Raw genomic sequence first — 25318 nt, forward strand, 5'->3', positions numbered from 1 at the left:
AGGAGTGGGTAGGGGAACGGAGGGCAGTGAGAGAGAAAACAAGTTAGAGGGAGAAGGGAAGGCTGACTGCAAAGGGCGTTTGTTCATGTCCTTCAGAGAGTAAGAGCAGAGGGACTCTGTGCGGGGAGAGCCTCTGAGGTGCTGTCCTGTACAGTCTAATTTAGGGGGTTACAGTGCATAAAGAAATGTACACAAGTTAATAGCAGCTACGGTGCTACTCCTGAAATAAGTATCAAGTGTCTGTTTTATATATTCTTAATAATGAGGCCATGAGCGGCAGGTGGGCTGAGCAACAGGGATTGGAGAGAGAAAGGGACGCAGATGCAGACAGAGCTCTTCTCGCCTGAGGGAACCTTCCCATCTGCTGAGCGTTTTGTTCATTGCAGAGGCTGGTTGTGTTTTGGTAACGAAAGGCAGAAGCACTGAGGATGTTGACTCTGATGGAGGGCGGGGGGCCCGCGGGGTTGATGAATGTGAGTGTGGCTCGAGCGGCGGGGAGACCCCCGCCAGCCACCCGCCAGCACGTAGGATGAGCCAGGGGTGATGGGAGGGCGCTCGTGGCGGAGACACCTTGGGAGTGGGCTGCCCGGGGCCCACACAGGTGAGGGTCTGACAGAGCAAAAGGCAGCCTGTGCCTCGGACCCGCAGCCCTGTCCCCCATGGCCCCGCAGCTCCCCCTGCCCTGCCCCGTGCCCTTCTTTATTGAAACAGGCATTGTTTGCGACCTGCAGTCACCGTCCTGACTTTGCTCCCGACGTTTGCCTCCAGGCAGCTCCATCCACACCTTACCTGCGAGCCCCTCTCACTTGCCCAGTGTTGTCAGCGGCTTCCTACGGAGGCACTTGCTGAGGGGTGCTAGGGGAGGAAGGGGGAAACCCAGCACCTCTTAGCCAAGGGGATCGCCCAGTGTTTCGGTAAAAGGACCCAAGGCCACACCACTGAGTCCGGACCGACCTCTTTTTCTTCGGGTAGTTGGTGGTGAGATTCATGTGCCGTGAGCACTGCAGGGAGGGTTCAGGCAGACGTGAGCCTGAACTTCTGGGAGGAGCCCTGCAAGCCAGGCCGAGAGCCCCGCGGTCTGACTGCTGTTACAGAAACCTTGAACCCGGGCCGACACGGGCCTGTTTGGCTTTTAAAACGCGGAAAGGGCTCTACCTTTACAGCTGTTTCCCGTCCCGCGCAAGTCAGAGGCCTGCCTTGCTCTGCGTCTCTCCCTCTCGCTGCCGGATCCTGCCCGCGACACCCCACATCGCAGGCCGGGCATCCTCCGGCCACGTCCCTTCCGCTGTTAAGCGCGTTGACATCAGCGGTGCCGCCTTCTAGGTCTCAGTGGCTGTGCCTTCCGCCCTTGGTCCAGGCTTCACGGAACGCTGGCCTCCCTGTCTTGCTGCAGGTTTTTCGCACTCGGCGTTCACGTTCGGTATCGAGAGCCACATAAGCCAGTCCAACATCAATGGGACTCTCGTGCCGCCGGCTGCCCTCATCTCCATCCTGCAGAAGGGCCTGCAGTATGTGGAGGCCGAGATCAGCATCAACGAGGTACGTGCACCCCCGGGGCGGGCCCAGGCCACGCGCACGCTGCATCGTGCGCGCGCACACCCTGGATCGCGCGCGCGCTGGGAAGACGCGTCACCTTAGCACACGGTTCCCCGCCATCTCTCGCGGTCGGTTAGGGTTCCTTCTCTCTTTGCGGTAAATACTTTCTTCAGTGGGGGGTGGCGCTTCTGTTGTACCCAAGGAGCAATCTTCCGAGGCCCTTTAGGTGGTTGTGTCGTTTTCCATATCCATGCGCACATCGCCAGCTGTGGACTGACGTCACACTACGTTGCCAAATGGGAAAAACACGCAGCAGATCCGCAGCTGCTTTATACGCTCATCCCTGGGTATGCACCGGGGATTGGTTCCACGACCTGCCGCAGGTACCAAAACCCGTAGTGCTCGGGTCCCACAGTTGGCCCTCCTGTATCCGCAGATTCCACATCCGCGGATTCTACCAGCCGCGGATGGTAAACGTAGTAGTAAATGTGTTGGGGAAAAAAAAAATCCACGTATAGTGGACCTTGCCAGTTCAGACCTGTGTTGTTCAAGGGTCAGGGGTGCTTCAGGACAGGTGTGGGCCTTGCACGTGCACAGAAAACGCCCACCCCCCCTGGAATATTTTGAGCAGTTCAGTCGAAGAGGGATCCTGGGAAACATTTGCCTAGAATCTGTGCTTCGTGTGGACCCGACAGAGGGCACAGCCAGAGACCACGGAGGACAGATGAGGACTGTTGTGTTCGAGAGGATTCCAAGGGATGGTCTTGTTACCCGTTGAAGAGCTGCAGAGGAAGGGGGCAGTTGTATCCATAATTATAAATTTAAGTCACTCCAATTTGTTTGTGTCCCCTCCCTCTTTATAGATTGGGGCACAGTGTTCCCTCCCTCTTTATAGATTGGGGCACGATGAGTCCTTGGGCCAACTTCATACCAATTTTTAAATGGGCTCTTTTGGTTGAAAACAGTGCCCGTCTCCCCTGTTCTATTTTGCTCTTGGGATCGTACTGTGAAGATGCCCGGGGCCTCCTGTGATGTCCGAGGCCTCCCTTGCATCTCGGTCTGAGCCCCTCTTACTTTCACCGCACTTCCCGCCGTCTCTCCTTCTTTCTGCCCTCGTTTCTCCCACCTCGGTCTGGCACGCTGCTCTGCCCCAACTTCCCGTCTCCTGTCACGGTCCATCCTGCACAGCTGACGCCGTCCACTGCCCACATGCCCCTCTTTACCACCAAGTGTCCCCTTCCCGGGTCACACCACCCTCGGGCCCAAGATCTTCCTGAACCCTTCCAGTTTCCTCCATCCCCTCTCCCTCTGAACTGCTCTCACCCTTACAAGCCTGTCTTTTTTTTTTCTTTTCTTAACATCTTTATTGGAGTATAATTGCTTTACAATGGTGTGTTAGTTTCTGCTGTGTAACAAAGCGAATCAGTTATACATATACATATGTCCTCATATCTCTTGCCTCTTGCGTCTGCCTCACAAGCCTGTCTCATGCATAGCATTTAACTCCACTTTCTCTTCAGCTTTTAAAACTACGGAAGGAATGTGTCTTGTGTTCTGTCACGTGTATTCCTCTGCTGTTTTCCAAAACCCCACATCCTTAAAAACACCTGAGTGTCTGCCTACCCTGTGCTCTTTCTTGCCTAACAACGGGCAGTCTCCTCTTTCCTTGTCTTACATTGGGTGCCTGGGATCTTCCACCAGCAACTTGAGGCCCCGTCGCGTCTCTCTTTCCACAAAACAAACAAGTGTGGGGATAGGGTTACAGGACCCCAGAGGCCCCACCGGCTCTCAGATTGTGTGATGCTGAGTGAGATTGGATTTCCCTTCCCCCTGCCCCTGCGGCCCCCTGCCCCAGTTTCTACGTCTTTCATCCGTGGAGAGGCCCCCATACCTCTCTCTCTCGGCAATTCAAAGTCCAGTGTGTCCAGAGGAGAACGAAAGGTCATCTCATTTGTCACTTAGGTTTCGGGTAGTTAAAAGTGAGACAGTGTGCTTTTAGAGCTTAAACTAGAAGGTTTTTTGTCACCCTGGGCAGTTACAGCCTTTTGCAAAATCATCATCCACTTGGGGCTTGAATATACGAAGAAGGAAGGTGACGTAGAAGCCAGCTGACCAGTTGGTCAGCACTGGCCCCTCCATGGCTGGAACCCGGGCAGCTGTGAGGTGACTGGCTCCTTTTCCCCGTGTTCTCTGTTATTTTATATTGTTTCCCTGATTTTCAAGTATTGTATAGTAACCTGTAGTCAGCTGGGGTGATGTTTCATTCACACGCTGTGTTGCTGAAACTTAGGTCCTTCAGTTCTTCCTGATTTATGAGAAAACAGGCTAAAACGTGTTTGCACGTCCCGTAGACACACTGAGAGGCTCTGAGTTTCGTGTGAGTGATATCTGGAGCGCTTTCTAAGGAAAGAACTCCCTCCTGTGTTGCTAAGTGTGTATGGAAATGTTTTCATTATCTATGGAAGCCAGAGACTGCAGGGAAGTTCGGAAAACAGGAATTGTAACTAAACAATGCTGTTGTTAGAATATCGTGGCCGTGTTAGTCTGTGCGCTGATCCCAGGAAGTCATTTCAGATGGTAGCAGACGTGTGTGTTTTAGTACATCAGACGGACAGATGCATTAGGAATCATATCGTGAGCAGTGCGGGAATGTCTGATTTGGGCCTGCGGTCTCCGAAGAGACGTCTGTCCTATCAAAGGGGAGCAGTTCCACACCTGTCAGAGCGCCTGGGCGGGGTTTCCCACCCTCGGCACTCTTGACACTTGGGGGCCAGATCATTCCTTGCTCCAGGGCCGTCCTGGGCCCTGGGGGGTGTGGAGTAGCGTCCCTGGTCTCCACCCGCTAGACGCCAGGAGCACCTCCACAGTCATGACAACCAGAAATGCCTCCAGACTTGACCACATGTCCCCCGAGGGGGTAGAATCGCCCCCCTGTTGAGGACAGCGCGTCAGGGGTAGCCCTGTTGTCATGACAGGAAGTATCCGGATGCAGGTTGGTATTTACCGAGTGCTGGGTGCCCTCTGGCAGCAGCAGGCACACCGGGCCCTCCATGGACGCTCGCTCTTGCCGGCCCCTACCCGCCTGCGCGCTCTGGGATCCCTTGCCCTGGCTCAGGACGCCCGGTCCGGCCCCGCCTGCTCGGCGGCCCCGCGGCTCCCGGGATCCTGCGTGTCTGTCCCCGACGCGCACCCGTCTCGCTGGGAGCTGACATCTGTGCCTGGGCTCTGTCCGCAGGACGGCACGGTGTTCGACGGCCGCCCGATAGAGTCGCTGTCCCTGATTGACGCGGTGATGCCCGACGTGGTGCAGACGCGGCAGCAGGCCTTCCGGGAGAAGCTGGCGCAGCAGCAGGCCAGCGTGGCGGCCACGGCGGCGGCGGCGGCCCCGGCGGCCCCGACGGCCCCGGCGGCCGTTTCCCAGCAGAACCCACCAAAGAACGGCGAGGCCACGGTGAACGGGGAAGAGAACGGAGCGCATGCGATAAGTGAGTGCGGGGCTCCAGAGCTTCGCGCTCCGGCAGCTTCTCCCTCGTCTGAGTCTGGGCAAGTCCTGCAGACCCCTTCCAGACCTGCCTGCTGGGCGGTGTGTATGCGGCAGCGTCTAGGGCTGGCTTGTTCTGTGGCCAGGAGGGCTTCGCGCTCGGTTCTCACTGAGATCCTTGGACGCAGCATTCTCTCAGCTTTAGGAGGTTGTGCTACTCTGAGGACTCATTTGTTCCACCTGTGATTGCTGTCGGGCACAAAAAGGAGGCCCCTGCGCCGTCCTCCGGCCTCGCGGACGAACTCTGACCTGACACTCGGAGCTCACGGTCACTGACAGGGCACCCGGCACAGACAGCAAGTGCCGTCTTATTTGGTGGTTGCAGCAGGGTCCCTGTTAGGTAATGGCCCTGAAGCGTCCGGCAGACGAGTCAGAGAGCATGAACCTTTACCCAGGGAGCCTGCCGGCACTTTGACACGCGGCGTATCAACTCGGAGACGGCTTCAGGGTCTGAGCTCAGAGTGTGTGTGCGCACTGCGCACGTGCGTGTGCGTGTGTGCATGCGCGTGAGTGTGTGCGTGCGTGTGTGTGCTTCCTCCTTTGAAAATCATTTCCCTCCGAGCAGCCATGCCGCCCCTGCGGGGGCGGCTCATCCCCCCGCCCCGGCACAGGCCGTCTCCCGCTAGAGTCGAGATGCAGCTGCAGCGCTGCGCAGGAAGCCGGGGCAGGCTGCAGCGCGGGTTATGTTACAGCAGGGTGGCTTGAAGCCCATCTGTCTAGCGTCCGATGAAAAGACCTCCCGCCGGCAGGCCCCATGATCACTGTTAACGAGGTCCAAGATGACGGGACAGGGAAAGAAGAAGAAAAAATAGGTGGCTTTTACCCACAGGTCATTTATGGGCTGCCCACTCCCGTGGGATACATCCCTCAAGGCGCCCAAAATAAAGAAAACAGGAAGGAGGTACGTGTCCTTGTCTTTAGGCTTCCGCCCCAGGCAGCGATCCTAATTGGTGAGCTCTGAGAAACCTCTGTATCCGCTGAGACAGAAATTTTGCAAACTTATAAATTGCACCGTGTATTTTAAATCTTAACCTCTAAGGGAGTGTGGCCACGTGGAGACCGTCGCATGCCTTAAGGAACGCCGGTGGCTGGCAGGCCTTTGTTTCAGGAGTCCCTAAGCGTTACTTTTCACCCGAGGGCTGGCCAGCACCCCATCCCACGTACACCGTCCGGTGGTTTCCGACTCTCACCTTGTTCCGGAAACTAGTCCCACCTGCTCTTTGCTCCCATCTTGCTACAAGGCAGGCTGTGGCCTGAATGGAGTCTCTGAAGTGATCGTTCATTCTGATCTTCAAGAATCTTTTTTCTTGTGCCACAGAGGGGGAAAACGGCCACTACCCAGGGGGAATCTCTTCCGGGTGGCACTTAGCATGCCCTGTCACCCTTCCAGAGCCTGGACCCTGTGGGTTATATGGAGGGAGGACTGCTTCGGTTCAGAAACCTGGTGGTTCTGCTTGGCTTGAAAAGCATGGTACGCAGACGACTCCAGTCAGAAGATAGCACTTGAGTCCCAAGACTCTGAGGGGTTGAGGGTAGCAAGCTTCCAGCAGAATGATGGCCTGCCCCCGTGGTAGCTTCACAGGTAGGGCGCTTCACAGCTAAGCACCTCACAGGGTGCTTCCGGGTAAGACCCGTTGTCCCGTCAAGAGAAGGAACCTTCCGCCTGCTCAGGAGCCGGCTGGCTGTCATCTCTTCTGTCCAGTCTTCTTCCGGCTGTTGTTAGAAATTAGCCTCGCCCTAGTTATAGAGAGTAAATACCGGTTTTTATTCCTCTGTCAAATTTGGAGACTGTCAAGAAATGTCACGTATCTACTAAATTACACAGAACCCATGATTTGGTTGTCATCGCCATGGGTGACGGCAGAGGAGGTTGTTTGTAAAACCCACGTGCCCTGAGGATGTTTCCTTGGTATCCCTCAGACCTGTGTCTTTCCCTGTTTCCTGTGACAGATAATCATTCGAAACCAATGGAAATAGACGGAGACGTGGAGATTCCACCCAATAAAGCCACCGTCCTTCGGGGCCATGAGTCTGAGGTGTTCATCTGTGCCTGGAACCCTGTCAGTGACCTCCTGGCTTCCGGGTAAGGGTGTCCGGCTGGGGGTGCCCAGGGTCTGGGTGTCCGAGTCCTCCCTCACAGGACATGCGCTCCCCCTCCGTACCTTGTTGGTGGCATCTTCCCAGTGAGTGCAGACCAGGGCTTGGGGCGCCCCGAGTACCTCAGGCTGTGCAGAAGTGCCCGGTCCAGCCGTTTTCTCAGCGGGCTGGGGAGCAATGCACAGACATTTCAAATCACTAAGTGCAAAAAAAAGGTCGGGAAGAGAAAACCACTGTGAGTCAGCGATATCGAAAAGACGGAGGACCCCGTGCCGAGGATGCCCGACCTAGCCAGACAGCAAGTAGTGATGAGCATTGCTGGCCCTGGGACCGGAAGCTGAATGCTGTGTGTGTTCCTTGCACAGATCTGGAGATTCAACCGCAAGGATATGGAACCTCAACGAAAACAGCAACGGGGGCTCCACGCAGCTCGTGCTGAGGCACTGTATACGGGAGGGGGGGCATGACGTCCCCAGTAACAAAGACGTCACCTCGCTGGACTGGAACGTAAGCCTCCGCCACCGCCCAGACCCTTGAACGTCTGTAAACCACAGCGAGGGCCGCTGTGGTGCTGATGGAGCCGGGCAGACGCAGGAAGGGGGCAGTATTGTTGGTCAGCCCACCTGGGGGGCTGGCCCCCGTTTCTGAGCGCTCCTCCCGAGGCCCTCCGTGTTGGCGGACCTCTAGCTGGGTGTTCCCTAGCCACACGTTGGCAGGATGGAGTCTGGTGGTTTTATCGGGGAACCCGTTCTGCTGGCGCTCTGTGAGTTGTCACGAAGGAAAGATGACTTTCCCCCCTGACGCTTCAGCACCTGTGTTACGTGCATTTAACACGTGAGAGACACAGAGCTCTCTGACTTCTTTTTTTTTTTCTGATTGGAACATCTTTTGATTTTCTTGCCCTTTATCCTGTTTATGCATATTCTGTCATTTCACCACTCTTCCCCATTTGCACATATTTTTAAGAGCTCACCTAAGTCTCCAGGAGTCTCACGCTAACTTTTCGTACCGTATTTTCACGGACGTCGTCAGTGGTGAGGGGTTGCAATCTGTTTTCCTTGCCCCCTCGCCTCCTTGATGGTTGTATACGGGGAGCCTGTTTGGTCTCACGTTTTCATTGAAGGGCAGTGCGAGCTAAAGTAGGCCAGCGTGACTGATGAGTCTCGTGACTGGGAACCTGTTGTTGACGTCAGGTGCTGCCGCCCAGGGATAATGCGAGGGGCCCTTTTCCACTGCTGCCCCTACTAAGCTGCTTCTGTCGCTCTGTGTTTCTCTCTGGCCTGCAGAGTGACGGCACACTGTTGGCTACAGGTTCCTATGATGGTTTTGCAAGAATATGGACGGAAGACGGTAAGTCCTGACGCCCTTGTGTTGGGGTCGGAGAGGAGGTGCTTGGCCTGTTGTCATCCGGGGAACAGACTGAGGCCCGGAAGTCACCCCGCTTGCTGTGTTTGTGTTTTACGTACCAGGTAACCTGGCCAGCACCTTAGGCCAACATAAAGGCCCCATCTTTGCCTTGAAATGGAACAAGAAGGGGAATTACATTTTGAGTGCTGGAGTAGACAAAGTGAGTGTTTGCTTAAGATACATTGCTGTCCTCTGTAGGTGCCTGTTTATGTTTAATCTCAGATAACATCATGCTTTCTACGAATTCTGAGAATTCTGCCTCCCGTTAAGAAATCAGAGGGATCTGTTTTGTTTGCTTCTGTGGTTTTGGTCTTAGTGTTCATTTCTAGCACATCGTGTCTTCATGTACCGTAGACTGCTCTACAGACCTTTATCAAAGCTCTCCCCCGGCCCGTCACACCTTTTTCCTTGAGGTTCATAGTTCACTGATAGAAAGAAGAAAATCCCCAAATTGCGTTTGTCCGCTGCTTGAAGAAGCCCACTGGCGTGGGGTGTCCTCTGCATAAACTTACCGCACCCGCCCAGGGTGATCTTAGGAACACAAACGGTTTTCTCTCCCCAGGCTTCCGTTTTCCCAATCTGATGACTTGTTGCATCGCGCTGTAGACCGCAGGCTTCCCTGAGGGCAGGAGTAAGGTAGACACCCGTGCGAGGGGCGGGGCTCACTGGGATGATGTGGCCCTTTTCACAGAGGGGGAAATGGAGCCCCAGAGAACTTCACTAATTTGCCTCGGGACACATTGGTATAAAGTCGGATGGGAGACTCAGGCCCTGGCCGCCAATAACAACTGCCCTGTAGCTTTCACACTCTGCCAGAGAATTCTTTGCATCTTCAGGTCCTCCCTGCCCCTGAGGCCGTTTTTTCTAATCATTTTGAATTTTCTACCTGATTATCTTCTGTTTCTACCAGGCGATGAACTGGATGGTTAGTGGAAATGCACATTTGGAATTCTAGTAGCCTCTGAGTCAGACACTATCTACCATGATTAGTCAACCGTGGCAGGAATAATAGTTGCTTTCTGTAAAGTGATACGTTCTCGGGGAGGAAATGTAATTTAGGGATGTTGACTTTGACCTTCAGCGCGAGCTTAACCCAAAGTGGCTAAAATGTACTTCAGTTTCTTGAAAGCTTTTGTGTAAGGAATACTTTCTTTTGCCCAGTGCATATTTAACGTTACAATTGTTGATGGTAGTAGGTGAAATTGTATCAGAATTGTGGAAGGGTTTATATGTTCTCTGCCTTGCCAGATTTGTGAGTGGCTCAATTAAGAAAAACAGTTATACTCCATCAAACAAAAAATTGTTGGGAATTCCCTGGCAGTCCAGTGGTTAGGACTCCGCACTTTCGCTGCCAAGGGCCCGGGTTCAGTTCCCGGTTGGGGAACTAAGATCCTATTAAGCTCTGCGGCGCAGCCCCCCAAAAAAAGCAAACTGTTAATTGGTCTGGAGCTGACCGAAAGTTTCAGAGACACTCATTGCTCTGAGTACTTCCTCTGAAAATTACTGCTGTCGATACGAAATAGAACTAGTTCTTCTTAAAGTAAAATCTTTACTAAACGTCATTGACAGGGAGGTGTCAAGGTTCCAATTCAGTTGAAACTTCCAGTTGATTAAGAACTAATTCCAGTGGTCTTCATCGAGCTGCCAGATGGCTTCTTCCCTAAGTGTCTCCCAACATTAGTACGTTCTTAAGCATTTGTGATTTACTTTGTTTTCCGGGGAGGAGATCTTTTTTTTTTTTTCTCCTTATATATAGACCAATAAATCAGTGCCAGACCCCAGTGTAACCCAATTCTCTACTCTGTCTAGTGATCCCAATTCACGGAGTGAGTGACGGTCAGGGGAATTTTCAGAAATACCCATTTCTGCAGCTTTTCATTGGGAAAAGTGCCAAAAAGGTGTTTATCGTTACAGTTTTTTTCAATAGTTTTTCATGTTTGGGGATAAGGGGGATTTCCCGCCAAAACTGGTAGTTTTGCGAATATCAGTTCCAGCTGCTGTGTCTGGTGGAGTAACCAGCGCATGTGGCCAACTTCATGAGTGTGACCCTCCAGATCGTTAAGTGTGTAAGAGACACCCTGGATTCCAAAGACACGGGTGAAAAAGAGAATGCCAGACATCTTGTTGATACGAGTATATGGATCTTATGTTGAAACGATAATATTTTCGCCATGCTGGAGTGAAATGAATTTTGTTAAAATTAGTTTTACTGGTTTCTTTTTTAATTTTTTCGTGTGGTGCCTGAACATTTTAAACTCCCTGTGTGACTTGCATGCTATTTATATAGTGTTGATTGGACAGTGCTGCTTTAGAAAAAAGAGGGGCTCACTGCATTTTCTTATATCATAAATTTTACTAGAGAAAACTTTGCAAGAAGAAGAGTAACTAACTTTTTTTTTTTTTTTGCGGAGCACAGACAACAATAATTTGGGATGCCCACACAGGAGAGGCCAAACAGCAGTTTCCGTTTCATTCCGGTGAGTATTTTTTTAAATTTCCCTTTTTATTCTTTGTCATTCAAAAATAATAATTCAGAGTCCTAGGAGGTGTCCCTTAAAGTAATGGTGAACGCTTAGAGGATGGCAGGCACGGAATATAGCTGGTAGGGAGGAAACCCTTCTCACAGGAAGCACTGCTCTTGAGGCCTCCAACATACAGATGCCCTTGGCGCTCGCTCGCTCAAAAGTTTCATTGCAAAGCTGCGAACCAGCCCCAGAACTGGTGTGGGCTCCCTTCTGCTGCTGCCCCAAGGGCGCTGTGTCAGGGGCGTCCCTAAGACCTCGCCCGGCGTCAGCAGTTCACCCAGGACGACTCCCAGGGCGTGCAGCTGAATTCATAGCGCAGATGTATTACAGTAAAAGGATACAAAGCAATGTCAGCAGAGGGCAAAGGCACATGGGGCGAGATCCAGACCTTCCAAAGGTTGTCTCCTGATGGAGTCGCGTAGGACGTGCTGGGTTCCCCCGGAAGCAGGCGGTGATCATGCGTGTGACAGGTCGTGTGAAGTCAGCAGAGCCTGTGCCCAGCATTTCTGGTTCGTAGGCACCCTGTGCCCGCCTGCACCCGAATGCTTCACTCCCAGGAGGAGTGTGGGATTCAGTATAAACCACGTTGTTTGTACAGACGGTGGAGGCACAGAAGCCGTTCTTACCAGTTAGGGCATGGTGGGAAGTCCGAATTCCCAGACTCGGGCCAACGCCATCCTTGCCGCCAAGCCTTCCTACAGGGAGCAGCGTCAGGCCTGCAGTGGTCTTGCCTGCACGAATGTGTAGCTGCTGTTCTCAACCACACACGTCTGTGTGTGTGTTGGGTCCTCACCAGGCCACGTGGGGCAGCCAGGGGTCTAGGGAATCCAGGTTCCCAGATTCCCCCCTGATGCTTCATGTTCCGTGGGACTGAGTCCTGTTGTTAGATGTGGTCTCTTATCTGAGGATAGAGGTGGAAACTAATAAACTGTTGGGAGAAGCTGGCTTGAAGTCGCCAGCAGGGCGTAGGTGCCGCTTCCCTTCACGGGAGGCGTCTGCTCCACTGAGAGGGAATCGCTGAGTGTACAGGGTGAACGTTTTACTGTGTCAGGTGGCCCCGGGACAGTGTTTAGGAGGGGAGCAGAGGGGCTTTCCTGCTGGGTATTTCTGGGTGCCTGGCGATGGTCTGAACCAGAGGACTGGCCCCGAGGACTCCCCAGGACGGTGCATCTCCTCCGTGCCCAGGGAGGGCTCTACGCGGGGGACGTGGTCCTGCAGGGAGCAGACTAAGAGGAAAGGTCCCGACCAGGCCTTGACACGACTGGGACACGTGCGTGGACGCCAGCATCTGTGACTCCACGCGGCACTCCGTTCCCTCCTGACGGAGGCAGGCCTGGGAGGCGCCGGCTTGCACCCCGCTACCCCGGAGAGGCAGCCCACCTCTTCCACGGCTGTCCTTGGGACCACACCGGACACACCTGCTGGGGCTGCCAGTGAATTTTCTTGTTGCTTTAATCTGATACCATTGATGATGTGGAAGTTGGTGGACGTTTTATAGAATATATTTCCCCACGAGGAAATGGGCAGGGCTCCAAGAGCAGGCAGCTTGGCATCCCGACCTGTCTGTCTGTGTCTGTGTGTCTGTGTGTGTGTGTGTGTGTGTGTGTGTGTCTATGTGTGTGTATGTGTCTGTGTGTGTGTGTCTGTGTCTGTGTGTGTGTGTGTGTGTGTGTGTCTCTATGTGTGTGTATGTGTCTGTGTGTGTGTGTCTGTGTCTGTGTGTGTGTGTCTGTGTGTGTACGTGTGTCTGTGTGTCTGTGTGTGTGTGTGTGTCTGTGTGTGTGTGTGTGTCTGTGTGTCTGTGTGTCTGTGTCTGTGTGTGCCTGTGTGTGTGTCTGTGTGTGTGTGTGTCTGTGTCTGTGTGTGTGCCTGTGTGTGTGTGTATGCGCCTGTGTGTGTACGTGTCTGTGTGTCTGTGTGTCTGTGTGTCTGTGTCTGTGTGTGTGTGTGTGTCTATGTGTGTGTGTGTGTCTGTGTGTGTGTACGTGTCTGTGTGTGTGTGTGTCTGTGTGTGTGTCTGTGTGTGTACGTGTCTCTGTGTGTGTGTGTCTGTGTGTCTGTGTCTGTGTGTGTCTGTGTCTGTGTGTGTGTGTGCCTGTGTGTGTCTGTGTGTGTGTGTCTGTGTGTGTGTGTGTGTGTGTGTCTGTGTCTGTGTGTCTGTGTGTCTGTGTCTGTGTGTCTGTGTCTGTGTGTGCCTGTGTGTGTGTGTCTGTGTGTGTCTGTGTCTGTGTGTGTCTGTGTCTGTGTGTGTGCCTGTGTGTGTGTGTATGCGCCTGTGTGTGTACGTGTCTGTGTGTGTGTGTGTGTCTGTGTGTCTGTGTGTGTGTCTGTGCCTGTGTGTGTGTGTGTCTGTGCCTGTGTGTGTGTGTGTCTGTGCCTGTGTGTGTGTGTGTCTGTGTGTCTGTGTCTCTGTGTGTGTGTGTTTGGAGCGGGCAGAATGTACAAAGCACTCCCCACTGTCTAGCTGCACGACATTTCTGTCACCCCGTAAGGAGACCCCTTGCCCGTGAAGAGCTCGCTCTCCCTTCCCCCTTTCCCCATCCCCGGCACCCCCGTCTCCAGGTTTTGATCTGTGTGTGTCGTCTCCATGTCAGACCTCTGTGCTGTAGACTCTGCAGACCAAAGCAAGTGAGCCTGGTGGGTTTCCATCGTGTTTGGCATAATCCCAAGACCATCCCTACCTCTGCTGCCAGGACGGATGCAGTGACAGGGCAGAGGCGTAGAACCCCAGGTGTGCTGACTTCTGTGCTCGCGTGGTGGGGGATATCTGTGATGAAGAGAGCTCTGGCTTCTGTTTTTCAGAGGATGATTTGCCCAAAATAGCCATCAGTAAGGTTCGTCTAACAGTTTTATCTTAAGAGTTCGTGTACCAAGGCTTCCAGTGGAAATTAGTATTCCCAGAGCATTCCCAAGGTCCATGCGACGGCTTTCCATCCCGCAGACCACATGCCTCTTGTGTCCTGAGAGAGCTTCTCAGCTGCGGTGTTGCTGCCCACGAGGTCGACCCGTATCCCGTTGCTGGGGCAGGAAGCTCTGTGTGTTCTCTGCTCTTTCTTTGCGGTGACAAGTGGTGTGGTAGAGACTGTCCAGGATGGAAGGAAAGAAACGGTGCTGTTTTTCAGGAGGAAGCGCAGGCAGGGAGAGCGGTAGGGGCACCTTTCCTTAGCATTTGATGGGTTGATCTGTGAAACCGCCTTGCCCCGTAGGTGTTCGCCATGAAGGCCTGGTGGGGCGCGTCCGCTGTTTACCAACAGCAGGAAGTGTCAGCTCAGAGCCTGACGGCGTTCCCCCGCTCAGCAGTGACAAGGAAGTGTTACCAATCGACTACTGATAACACGCGACGGCTTGGATAGGTTCTCAAGGGGGTTCTGCCGCATGGAAAAAGCCCGTCTGCAAGGGTCACGTGCTGGATGACGCCATTGACATAACGTTCTCGAAATGACGAAATTTTAGATGTGGAGCCAGAGTTGAGGGGTGGTCCAGGGAGGGCTTGGTGTGCTGATAACGTGGCACAGGGAGGTCCTCGTGGTGATGGAACAGGGTTCCGGATCTTGACTGCGGTGGTCGTTACACAGGCCTGCGCGTGTGATCCAACAGTGCCGCACTGCACACACGTGGCGCGCGTTCACCTTCTGGGTCTGGGCGTTGTACTGTAGGGGCATAAGATGCCACCAGTGGGGGAGGGGTACAACGTGGGGCCTCTATTACATCTCTGCAGCGTTCTGCGATTCCGTAAGCATTTCAAAATTAAATTTTGTTTTTTAAAAAAACAAAGTAATGCTTGGCTGTACCTAGACTACTGCCGACGGTCAAACCTCATTGGCCAAGTGTGGGCAGGGAGGCCACACAGACCCCCAGCATAGCTTAGCCCCACCCACACTGGATGGTGAGCTCCCGGGGGGAGGGCAGGGTCCTGGCAGCAGCATCGACGCAGAATGGGGCCAGACACCTGAGCACACAGCATCCTCCGTTTAGATGGCAGGGGTGCAGCGCACGTTAATTCTTAACGGCCAGGTGCTGGTCACCAGCCCCCGAAACGCCCGCCAGATTGTCCCTCTTCCAGGCGTATTAATTGCACACACCGCTGCAGAGGCTGGCCCGGGAATTCGTGATTTGGCTCCTGCAGTGTCGTAAACAGCAGCAGCTGCGGCTTTGCTCTTCGCGCTCTGGCTCCCGGGAACATCCTTCTGACCAAGTGGATCCGGTTCCTTTGTTCCACTGGGCACACGTGGGAAATGCAGCAGAAACCGTGGGCCCATGCTGAACCGCTCTGCAGGGGGTGTGACACACAGAGATGCACGCCCTGGGGTGTTGAAAGAGCCTGCTGCCTCCCGGCCACATCCTCCCACCCGTAGCCTCTGTGTGGGGACAGAGCTGGACAGGGGAGCCAAGGGGATCCAGCCCTGCGGCTGTGGAAGGCTGGCGCGTGTGCACGGGTGCACCTCTTGCTTTAAGGCTGAGCACGGGAGGGGCAGTCCGAGTTAGCGTATCCTGAGGAAGCTGGATTCTTCTCCCAATCCAGTGCTGACCTGCCTGTAAGAAACACACGTGGGACATGGTCAGGGATCGATCTGTCGATGAAGATCTCACCAGGGGCTTGCAGGACTTAACCCTCTGTGTGTCCAGAAACAAGGAAGCGTGTGGAGAGAACAAAGATGCTGAGTAGTCTCTCGGGGAGGTCGGGAGAAGGGAAGAGGGCCGTCACCATCCCCCAAACCTCACAGAGCTCTTGGAGCCACGCGCCCCTGAGAAAGGCCCAGGAGCCAGAGGCAGCGTTCACCATAAGGTCACTTGCGTCCCCTCAGGCTGTCCCCTTGTCAACGATGAGTATCCTCCAGTTGGTGGAATGCATTCATTGTGTGGTGGGGGATTTTTTGGGGCCGCGGCACGTGACCTGCGGGATTTCAGTTCCCCAGCCAGGGATGGAACCCGGGCCCTCGGCAGGGAGAGCACGGAGTCCTAACCGCTGGACCACCAGGGAAGTCCCTGTGGGAGATTTTCTCAGTGCGGATACATTGAACACAGGATATGAAATCTTTTTCCTCTCCTCTCTACCTAAAACACATCCAGTCAGCCCAGCACAGTGATATTCCTGGGAGCGGCAAGGTGCGGGAGAAGACGGCGTGCTTCTCCCCTACCCTGTCTCACCTGTGCCAGGGGAGCAAGAGACTGCGCTTATGCCGCCCGAGGTGTCACGGGGTCTCGCTCCGGAGGCCTCTGGGCATCCCTCCAAATGGGAAGGACAGACTTTCAGGTCTGTGGGGGACAGAGGCTGTGTTCACACTGGGGGTGCTGCTTTATCTTGTCCTTAGGCATCTTGACTGTGCTGTTACTTCTTCTAAGTCGCCTGAGCTCTGTGCACAACTGCTAAATGCAAATGTTCCCCCCTGACCATTTGCTGCTCCACAGCCCCTGCCCTTGACGTGGATTGGCAGAACAACACTACCTTTGCTTCGTGTAGCACAGACATGTGTATCCACGTCTGCAGACTCGGCTGTGACCGCCCGGTCAAAACGTTCCAGGGACACACAGTAAGTGCGAGTTCTGACTGTGGGGCTCAGGTTCGTGCGAATGTGCTGGGAGCTGGGAGCTGGCTCCTCTCTGCCTAGAGTTAAAGGATGCTGTGACTGCAGACCAGTTCTTGTGCAGCCCACTGCTCCTTGGGCTGTTGTAGCTATCTCAGGTGATTGGCTAACCCAGTTATCCATCTGGGAAGGCAGTGTAAAAAAAAAAAGTGACCTGAGATGAGCCAGATGTTGGATTTTGCAGGAAAGACTTTAAAGTAGCTATTATTAGACTGTGTGAGGAAACAAAGGAAAGGCTGTTTGTAATGAGTGAATAGATGCAGAAGGGCAGCAGAGGAAGGAAAACCGTTCTTAAAACAGTCAAGGGGAAATCTCAGAATTGAGAGGTAGAATGTCTGAAGTGAAAATCTTAATGGATGGTGGAGGGATTGCAGAAATAAGGTTAGTAAACCTGAAGAGAGATCACAGAAGCTAGCCAATTTGAAGAACTGATAAAAGATTGAACAAATGAATAGAGGCTTAATGACCTACGAGACAGTGTGAAGAGCTCTAGCATATATGTGTAATGGAGAGAGAAGAAAAGAATGGAACAGAAAAATTATTTGAAACGATGATTTTGCCAAATTTTCCTAAATTTGGTGGAAAACAACATTCAATCCAAGAAACTCAAGACACCAGCTGACTTCTCACTGAATTCCTTTTTTTAATTAATTAATTTTTTTTATCGAGGTGTAGTTAATTTACAATATTATATAAGTTTCAGGTGTACAACATAGCGATTCAAATTTTTGAAGATTATAATCTATTTATAGTTATTATAAAATATTGGGTATATTCCCTGTGCTGTACACTATATCCTTGTAGCTTATCTATTTTATGCGTAATAGTTTGTACCTCTTAATCCCCTCCCCCTGTCTTGCCCCTCCCCCTTCCCTCTCCCCAGCAATAACCGTTAGCTTGTTCTCTGTACCTGTGAGTCTGCTTCTTTTTTCTTTTTTTTCTTTTTCGCGGTACGGGGGCCTCTCACTGCTGTGGCCTCTCCCGTTGCGGAGCACAGGCTCCAGACGCGCAGGCTCAGCGGCCATGGCTCACGGGCCCAGCCGCTCCGCGGCATGTGGAATCCTCCCGGACCGGGGCACGAACCCGCGTCCCCTGCATCGACAGGCGGGCTCTCAACCACTGCGCCACCAGGGAAGCCCTGCTTCTTTTTTCTTATATTCACTAGTTTGTTGTATTTTTTTGGATTCCACATATAAGTGATAGCATACGATATTTGTCTGACTTAGTTTATTCACTAAGCACAACACCCTCCAAGTTCATGTTGTTGCCAGCGGCAGAATTTCATTCTTTTCTTGTCTGAGTAGTATTCCGTGTCTGTGTGCGTGTGTGTACCACATTTTCCTTATCCACTCATCTGTTGATGGACACTTAGGTTGCTTCCATGTCTTGGCTATTGTAAATAACGCTGCTGTGAACATTGAGGTGCGTGTGTCTTTTCAAATTAGCGTTTTTGTTCTCTGGATGCATCATCAGATCCTCCCGCATAGCCCATGAGGCTCTTTGCAGCCTTTCCCTGGCAGATCCCTCTAGTGTGCAACGCCCCCGCCTCTACCCCGGTCCTCCTGGAGGACCTGCTGGCTTTGAGCGCCTCACACCTGCACTGTTCCCCACCTTTGACTCACGGCGTCCCTTGCCACTAACTTACCTGACATAAGTTGCGTTGTCCTTGGCACTTGCGTTCCCTTAGTACCCACTTCCTCCAGCATCTGTCCCTACAGGTCCCTGCTTCCAAAAGAAGGTTCTTTCAGAGCCCAGGGACCAGTTGTCCCGTTACCATCTTGTCGTGGCTATAAACAGACCCTTCTTTTTTAATTTTTCTGACCTAAACTTACTTCTCCTCTACGCCTAGACCGTCCCTGAGCTTTCACTAGGAAATCTTTGTGACTTGCCGTATGCCCCATTCGGGACTTTTGTGCCATCGCACCACCTGGCTCTTTAAACGGGTCTCATTGCAGCCCATCATTCCACACACGCTGTGAGCTAAATGTAGTTGAGCTGATTTCTTCCCGAGACCCCGTGAGCCGTTTCTGGGTGCTTTCTGGGAATTGTGACTTGGGCTGCAGAGGGAGGGAGAGGAAAGTCCACTTGCACCCTGGAAGATGAGAGGGGGTTCGACTGGGGACAGTCAGTGGGCACCAGCTCCCTCTTGCAGGCAGGTCCTTGGAGATGCGCCCTCGGGTTCTGTTCTCAGCAGTTACACTCAGAGCCTCCCACGCTGCCCTTGTCCCCGGTGCGCACCTCTCACCAGGCACCGCCTCTCTTGGTGTCCTCCTGGGTCCGCTTGCCTGTGCACACACACTCTGTCCGACCACCTCGACCTCCCGGGCTCACCCACAGGCCTGCTCCTTGTACTGCAGGCTCCAATCCCTCCCTTTTTTCTGGGCCTTCCACCACGGGTACCACATGGAACACAGACGCAGCCTTATCCCTCCCTGTCTCGCACCGTTCAGCACTCAGTGCCCTTAGCAAGTGGCGTGACCATTACCATTTATCATCCAAACCAGAGCACTTAGCAGCGTGGGATTAATTGGGAAGTTAATTATGGGTGTGAAATGAGTTAATTGTTAGGCTGCAGCAACAGGCATGAGGGAACGGGACGGGGCTCCACGGTCCCCCTACTAGAAATGGGAGGCCCGAGACCCGCGGCTGGCTCCCGCCGTCTCTCCCCGGCCCACCCCGCCGGGCACATCGTTCCCCGCCTCCACTCAGCTGCAGGCGGCTCCCTTGCCCACGGGAGCATTTGCCTCGTCCTCCAGGATTTAGCCTTGAGGTCCCCTGGCCTCCAGAACCGGAAGGCCGCCTGCGGCCTTGTTCCTTTCTGCGCCTCCCCCCCCCCCGCCCCCCCCCCCGTCCCCTTCGCACACTGGCCCGCCTGCTAGAGCTTTCCATATGGGCCGAGTTACGGCGTTCTGTTTACTTGGCTCTGTTTGCTCTGAAAGTAGCCAGGTAACGTGTGCTCGTCTGCGTGTGTGTGTTCAGGTCACATCGTCTTGGGCCTGGGTTTACCCCTCTGGCAACCTTGCTTCTTTACGTTTCCTCCCCCTCCACTTAGCACCAAAAGAGACGTGTCCTGACAGATTTAGACAGAGCGGGCAGCTGCTGTATCAAGAGTGAGCAGGAAAATGACTTTCCGAGTCAGCTTTAAAATAACTTACAGGTCTTCCTGGTTTTACGTGCTGCCCTTACGCTGTGTAAATTCATTCGGCTTCCTTCCTAGTTGTGATTTTTTTTTTTCCTTAGAGAACTGAGATGGGGGTGGCTGGTTATGTGTGGCACACGGCTGTACATTTTGTATCACGGAGCTAGGCGGAGTAAGGAAAGGGGGCATGTGCACGTGGCCTGGGAGTGTTCTTTTCTATCCAGGGTGGATGCAAGTAAGCTTTTTGCAGAGAGGACGGTGCGCTCCTTCCCCCTGCTGGAAGGTTGTATTACTGCGCCCAGGCCCTTCTTTCTTTTTGAAACCCTTTGCTCTCTTTCAGAATGAGGTCAATGCCATCAAATGGGACCCTTCTGGGATGTTGCTAGCATCCTGCTCTGATGACATGACATTAAAGGTAAAGCATTCTAAAAGGCTGAGCCGTTTGACCCCAGACGACCCCCTGTACTCAGTGCTGGTCTTAACATTCACTGCTCCCCCGGCTGCATATTCTGTTCTGAGCGCTGTTCCCGCTTGGCAAATGGCAAGTCGCTGTCCTGCAGTGACCTCCTGCTTCATCCTGCCCTTCCTGCGGCCTTTCTCATGGGCGCCCCCTAGTGTTCAGCCGGCCCCTCTGCTGGCCAGTCTGCCAGCTGCCCACCCCGCTGGGCGTGAGCTTCCCAGAGGCGGTAACCTAAGGAACGCTCCCAGCAGGGATGGTGGAGAACCTCCCCCGGTGGGAGAAGCAGCCGTTGCTCACCTTGTCCCCAATGTGTTCTCTAGATCTGGAGTATGAAGCAGGATACGTGTGTTCATGACCTTCAAGCTCACAGCAAAGAAATATATACCATAAAGTGGAGTCCCACCGGGCCAGCCACCAGCAACCCCAACTCCAACATCATGCTAGCAAGGTAAAGGGGAGACAGCCCTCAGCCCGGTCTCGGTTCCTAAAAGTAGCCGTGCTCACTGTGGCTGAGCCAGCAACATGGCCGGGAAACGTTATTCATATCCAGAGAGCCCAGAAAATGTTGCCAAGTTGTCTTCCAAATGTGCTTACACCCTTCCAAAGAACGGAGAGGCGGCTGATTTTGAAAGGGCCCCGAGACATAAATTATCACGTGACGGCTAACTTGAGGTAAGGACGGTCTTAACCATGAGGCTGGTGAGAGGAATCAATACATGTCCGGGCCCCCGGCGCTTTGCTTTCCTGATGGAGAAAGGAAACAATTCAGCTTGGACCTCGGGCTTGGTGTACTTGGTTCAACTTGGAGCTGCAGGTGGTGACAATGCTGAATGGTGGTAAAGTCTCCCCAGCCGCAGCCAGATCTGACCTAACCGTTTATACAGTGAACGCCCCCCTCCCGCCAGGACACCAGCATTGGAGGCAGAGGAGTGGCCAGTCAGTCAGATGCCAGAATTGGGAAGAGTGGTTGTAAGTCACCACAGTGGCCTCCGCAGAACTACGTCACTTAGGCTGCGGTCAGCAGACTTGTCCCCGCGCTCATTGGACCCCATGCACGATATAACGTTCCAATCCCAATATGATATTTTAACACGAACCTTTAGAAAAACGAACTAAAGAGATTCTGAGGCTGAATTTCCGGATTACTTAGGGGTCTGGAGACCGTGATCCAACAGAGCGTGGGTGTGTGTTTAGCTGTTTGGCCTGGGAAAGACCAGGCTTGCAAGGAATGTTTCCCTGCCAGGAAGCACGAGTGGGTTGGTTCTGTATAGGTGCAGAGAACAGGGTTGTGGGGAGAAGTGGCAGGTGGCATGGCCCTCCTATAAATGAGGGAGAGCCCTCCGTCTTTGTGGTGTAGCTGTGGGGTGGGCGGCCTCGCCCGGCAGCAAGGACTCTTGGAACTGAGAGGACCGACCCCAGGCCACCTGTTAGAAAACACTGGACGGAAGTCCCACATCGGCTGAAAGGCCGATCCAGAAAGACACGAAGGCTGTTACTCTCTTATTTCAAGTAACTGTCGTGAAATCCACTTAAATGTCTAGGGTACAGATTTTCTTTATAACTTGGAAGGTGCTTTGTATCACGTGGCACCCGTTACGAGCGTAAGCGGTCGTTCTACTTAACGAGCATAGAGGGACATGCTGCTGCCTGGAAGCCCCTGCAGAGAGAAGGAGCGCCGGGTGAAGCATCTTTGTGCTGTGTACTCTTCTTTCAAATTTGGAAATTACTGAAATTTGCAGCTCCCAGGAGTGCGATTGTGTATTTGGATGCAATTATATTTTAATTCTGTACTCGCTCGGTTTGGTATTTCCCCAAATACGGCTCTCAGCACTGTTTCAGTTGGCAGCGATAGATGTTGTGTTGGTAAGTTGTGGGAGCACTTTAGAAAATGTAGTGAATACAAAAGTACGTATCATTCATATCTTAGAAAAACACACAGACAAATGAGTATGGACGTCAGTTTGTTTCCCTCGTAACAGCACCCAAAAAAAGGAGAAGATTTGTTTTACGACCGTGGCTTTGTTTTCAGTGTATCTGGTTCACGGTTTAGAAGAGGAAGAGTGTACCCGCTTGTTGTCTCGAAACGTAAGAGCCAGGAAGGGAGAGCAGCGCCTGCTGTCCGTGCCGCGTCTTAGGGAAACAGTCGGGACCCCGCGTGTGTTGTGGTGACGTTTTCTCTCCCGTCTTTCCAGTGCTTCGTTCGACTCTACAGTTCGACTGTGGGACGTGGAGCGGGGTGTTTGCATCCACACACTCACCAAACACCAGGAACCAGTCTATAGTGTAGCTTTTAGCCCCGACGGGAAGCACTTGGCCAGCGGCTCCTTTGACAAGTGTGTGCACATCTGGAACACTCAGGTAATTCCCTGATTCCCACTGCCCACTCCTCTCCAGAGGGAGCGCCCCCACAGTCGTGTTTTCGGTGGCCCACGCCCGGAACGGCAACCAGGGAATGAGTGTGTGCTCAGGAATGCCTCACCTCAGACGCGGAGCCGTGACACAAACCCCAGCTCCCCGGGTGGACCCCAGACCCGGTGCCATCTGCCCTGTGTTCCGTGGGGGCGGTCGGTCTTCCCCGCCAGGGACGCCCATCGACTCGTTGCTTTTTCTGAGTCCTTGGCGGGTAAGCCCTCCACCTGCCTCTTCCTTCTCTTGGGCATGAGCAGTCACCTTGGAAGATCGTAACCCAGTCATCTTCCCACCCGAGACGCTGCCCTGTGGGTACTGAGGTCTAGGTCAGAAGTGGCATTCCATCCGAGCTTTCCAGGGGGAACGGCCGTCCGGGGGGAGGCCAGCCCTGACCGCCTCTGCTCCACACCAGCTCCTGTAGCTTCTTCAGGGAACAAAATCAAGGACCATGGGGAATATTCGTTGGCTGTTGTCATGGCATTTTGATTTTTTGAAGGGAAGTGTTTTATGTTTGGGTAGCAGCAGGAATGTCCCTGTTGGTTGTGCTGTCACAGAAGTAAAAGGAGACGGTGTTTGAGTATACTGGGCTCTTGTGTCTCCTGCTAATGGAAGAGGGAAATGTGCTATGGGAGGGATCACTGCAGACAGCCAGCAATCCATCCTGTGTGGCCTCAGGATGGATGAAATGGCCTCTCCTCTCCTGGTTTTCTGGGGGGTTTTTTTTGTTTGTTTCGTTTTGTCTTTTGTATTTTTTGGCCGCCCTGTGCAGCACGTGGGATCTTAGTTCCCCGACCAGGGATTGAACTCGTGCCCCCTGCAGTGGAAGCGCGGAGTCCTAACCACTGGACCGCCAGGGAAATCCCTCCCCTCCTGTTTGTTCCCACGCTCCTTCCCGATTCCTTTAGGCCTGGGTGGCATTTGGATGGATGTACTTTCTCAAGCCCGCTCCCCCTTGTGGCTGGTGCAGGGGGGCGGTGCGGGAGCCACGTTAGCTGGCGGGGCGGGGCGTTGGGGCCCGAGGGTGGTCCACTGAGACCTCAGGCTTCCCAGGAGCCGCCTCACGTGCTCATGTCTTCTCCGCGAGTAAGAGGCGACGGCGGCCCTTACGTGGAGCCAGCCTGGTGCCGAGCCCAGCTTCAGAGCCCCAGATGGGCCACCCGGAAAACAGACATTAGCGTGTAGCCGTCTGTTCATGGAGCTCTCACTGGAAATAGTGATGGATGGATTTCTGAAATGACATCATCAGTTAGATAACTCCTGCTGTCAGCAAGTCATTAAATCATTTTACCCCTTTACTTACTTTTTTTTATAAGTCACAGAACTCTTTGAGACATGTCGAGGGTCTCCTTAATCCTCAGTGCGATGGACGCCTTCTCTAAATATAAACACACGCGAGATCTTGTTGACGTGCCCCTTCCCCGGCTGCCTCAGTCCCCCTGCCACCCTCGGTCGCTGGCCCCCGGGAATGACCCCTGGGAGGCGTGACCTCGGCTGCAACATGTTTAGGTCGACTCCGCGGGCTGCCGTAGGTCAGCTGTGCCCCCCGTGGCAGCAGGTCTGAGAGGCGCGTTACGGCCACTGAAAACTCCGTTAGCTTCTATGTTTGAACGTTTCTGTGCCGACACCCTGGGGGTCCACGTCGGCGCTCTGCATCGCGAGTGACGGTGGCTTTGCTTTGCAGAGCGGAAGTCTCGTCCACAGCTACCGAGGCACCGGCGGCATCTTCGAGGTGTGCTGGAACGCCCGAGGGGACAAAGTGGGCGCCAGTGCGTCGGACGGCTCCGTAAGCAGCACCCGTAGTTTCCGGGGGGGCGGAGGGCTCGGCGGTGGAGACGCGAAAAGTCAGACCCCTGATACCCGCGGGGGCTTCCGGCGCTGTGGTGGCCTCCGAGCGCCGCGGCCAGTGTGTTGGTGAAGGAAACTGCTGGGCCTCTGGGAGCAGCCGTCTCTCTGACTTCCTGAATGGCGTTTTCTCGGTGAAATTGGTGGTCCGCAGCCGGGGTGATTCTGCCCCCTGGAGGACATCTGCAGCGTCTGGAGGCGTTTTGGGTGCCACCGCTCTGGTCGGGGGGCTACTGGCATCTGGTGGGCGGAGGCCAGGGCTGCTGCTCAGACCTCCTGCAGGGCACAGGACGCCCACAGGAGAGATGTGACCGGCCCCAAGGAGCGCAGGTGCCGAGGCTGAGAAACTTGGTCCTGCCTTGGCTCCCAGCCTGCTGGGCCCTCTGCTGATAAAGGCCCGACTTTGCATTCCACGGGTCTCCGGGGTCCCGGTGGCCCTCTGCTGATCCCCTAAGATGTCTAGCTTTTGGATTCACGCCTGCACTTGGAACTGCCATGAGCTGTAGGGCAGGTGGCAATGGGCTGGCTGGCCAGATGTCAGCCCGGCCCCAGATGTGTGCTCAGGTGTGTTTTGCCCTCTGCCCCGCCGTGTCGGTGTCTGGTCTGTGACACCCGCCCATGGCTGTGGCCACCCCATTAGTTCCCAGCATAGCCCTTGACCTGGCTGTTCCCCTCTGTCCTGTTTGCCTGGGGTTGGTTGGTCAGATGCTCAGACGTTAGCCTGTCGTTAGAGATGCTCTGAACCCTCTCTACTGTGTACCAATAAAACTTTGTCAA

At 53.9% G+C, this 25318-nt stretch overlaps 1 protein-coding gene across 2 annotated transcripts in view; it reads left to right on the forward strand.

Annotated features, from left to right (window-relative positions):
• LOC309817719 (F-box-like/WD repeat-containing protein TBL1X) overlaps positions 1 to 25318 on the forward strand; it is a 229857-nt gene that overhangs the window by 202762 nt on the left and 1777 nt on the right. For both annotated transcript variants that reach the window (XM_082646983.1, XM_082646984.1), the window contains exons 5-16: positions 1394 to 1539; positions 4772 to 5021; positions 7028 to 7160; positions 7540 to 7681; positions 8461 to 8524; positions 8644 to 8741; positions 10998 to 11058; positions 16516 to 16637; positions 20171 to 20245; positions 20611 to 20738; positions 22483 to 22648; positions 24381 to 24482. In XM_082646983.1, the coding sequence (XP_082503109.1) occupies positions 1394 to 1539; positions 4772 to 5021; positions 7028 to 7160; positions 7540 to 7681; positions 8461 to 8524; positions 8644 to 8741; positions 10998 to 11058; positions 16516 to 16637; positions 20171 to 20245; positions 20611 to 20738; positions 22483 to 22648; positions 24381 to 24482 (1487 nt within the window). The remainder of the gene's footprint in view (positions 1 to 1393; positions 1540 to 4771; positions 5022 to 7027; positions 7161 to 7539; positions 7682 to 8460; positions 8525 to 8643; positions 8742 to 10997; positions 11059 to 16515; positions 16638 to 20170; positions 20246 to 20610; positions 20739 to 22482; positions 22649 to 24380; positions 24483 to 25318) is intronic.

The sequence above is a fragment of the Grampus griseus genome, assembly GCF_964374135.1.
Source record: "Grampus griseus genome assembly, chromosome: Y".
NCBI lineage: Eukaryota > Metazoa > Chordata > Mammalia > Artiodactyla > Delphinidae > Grampus > Grampus griseus.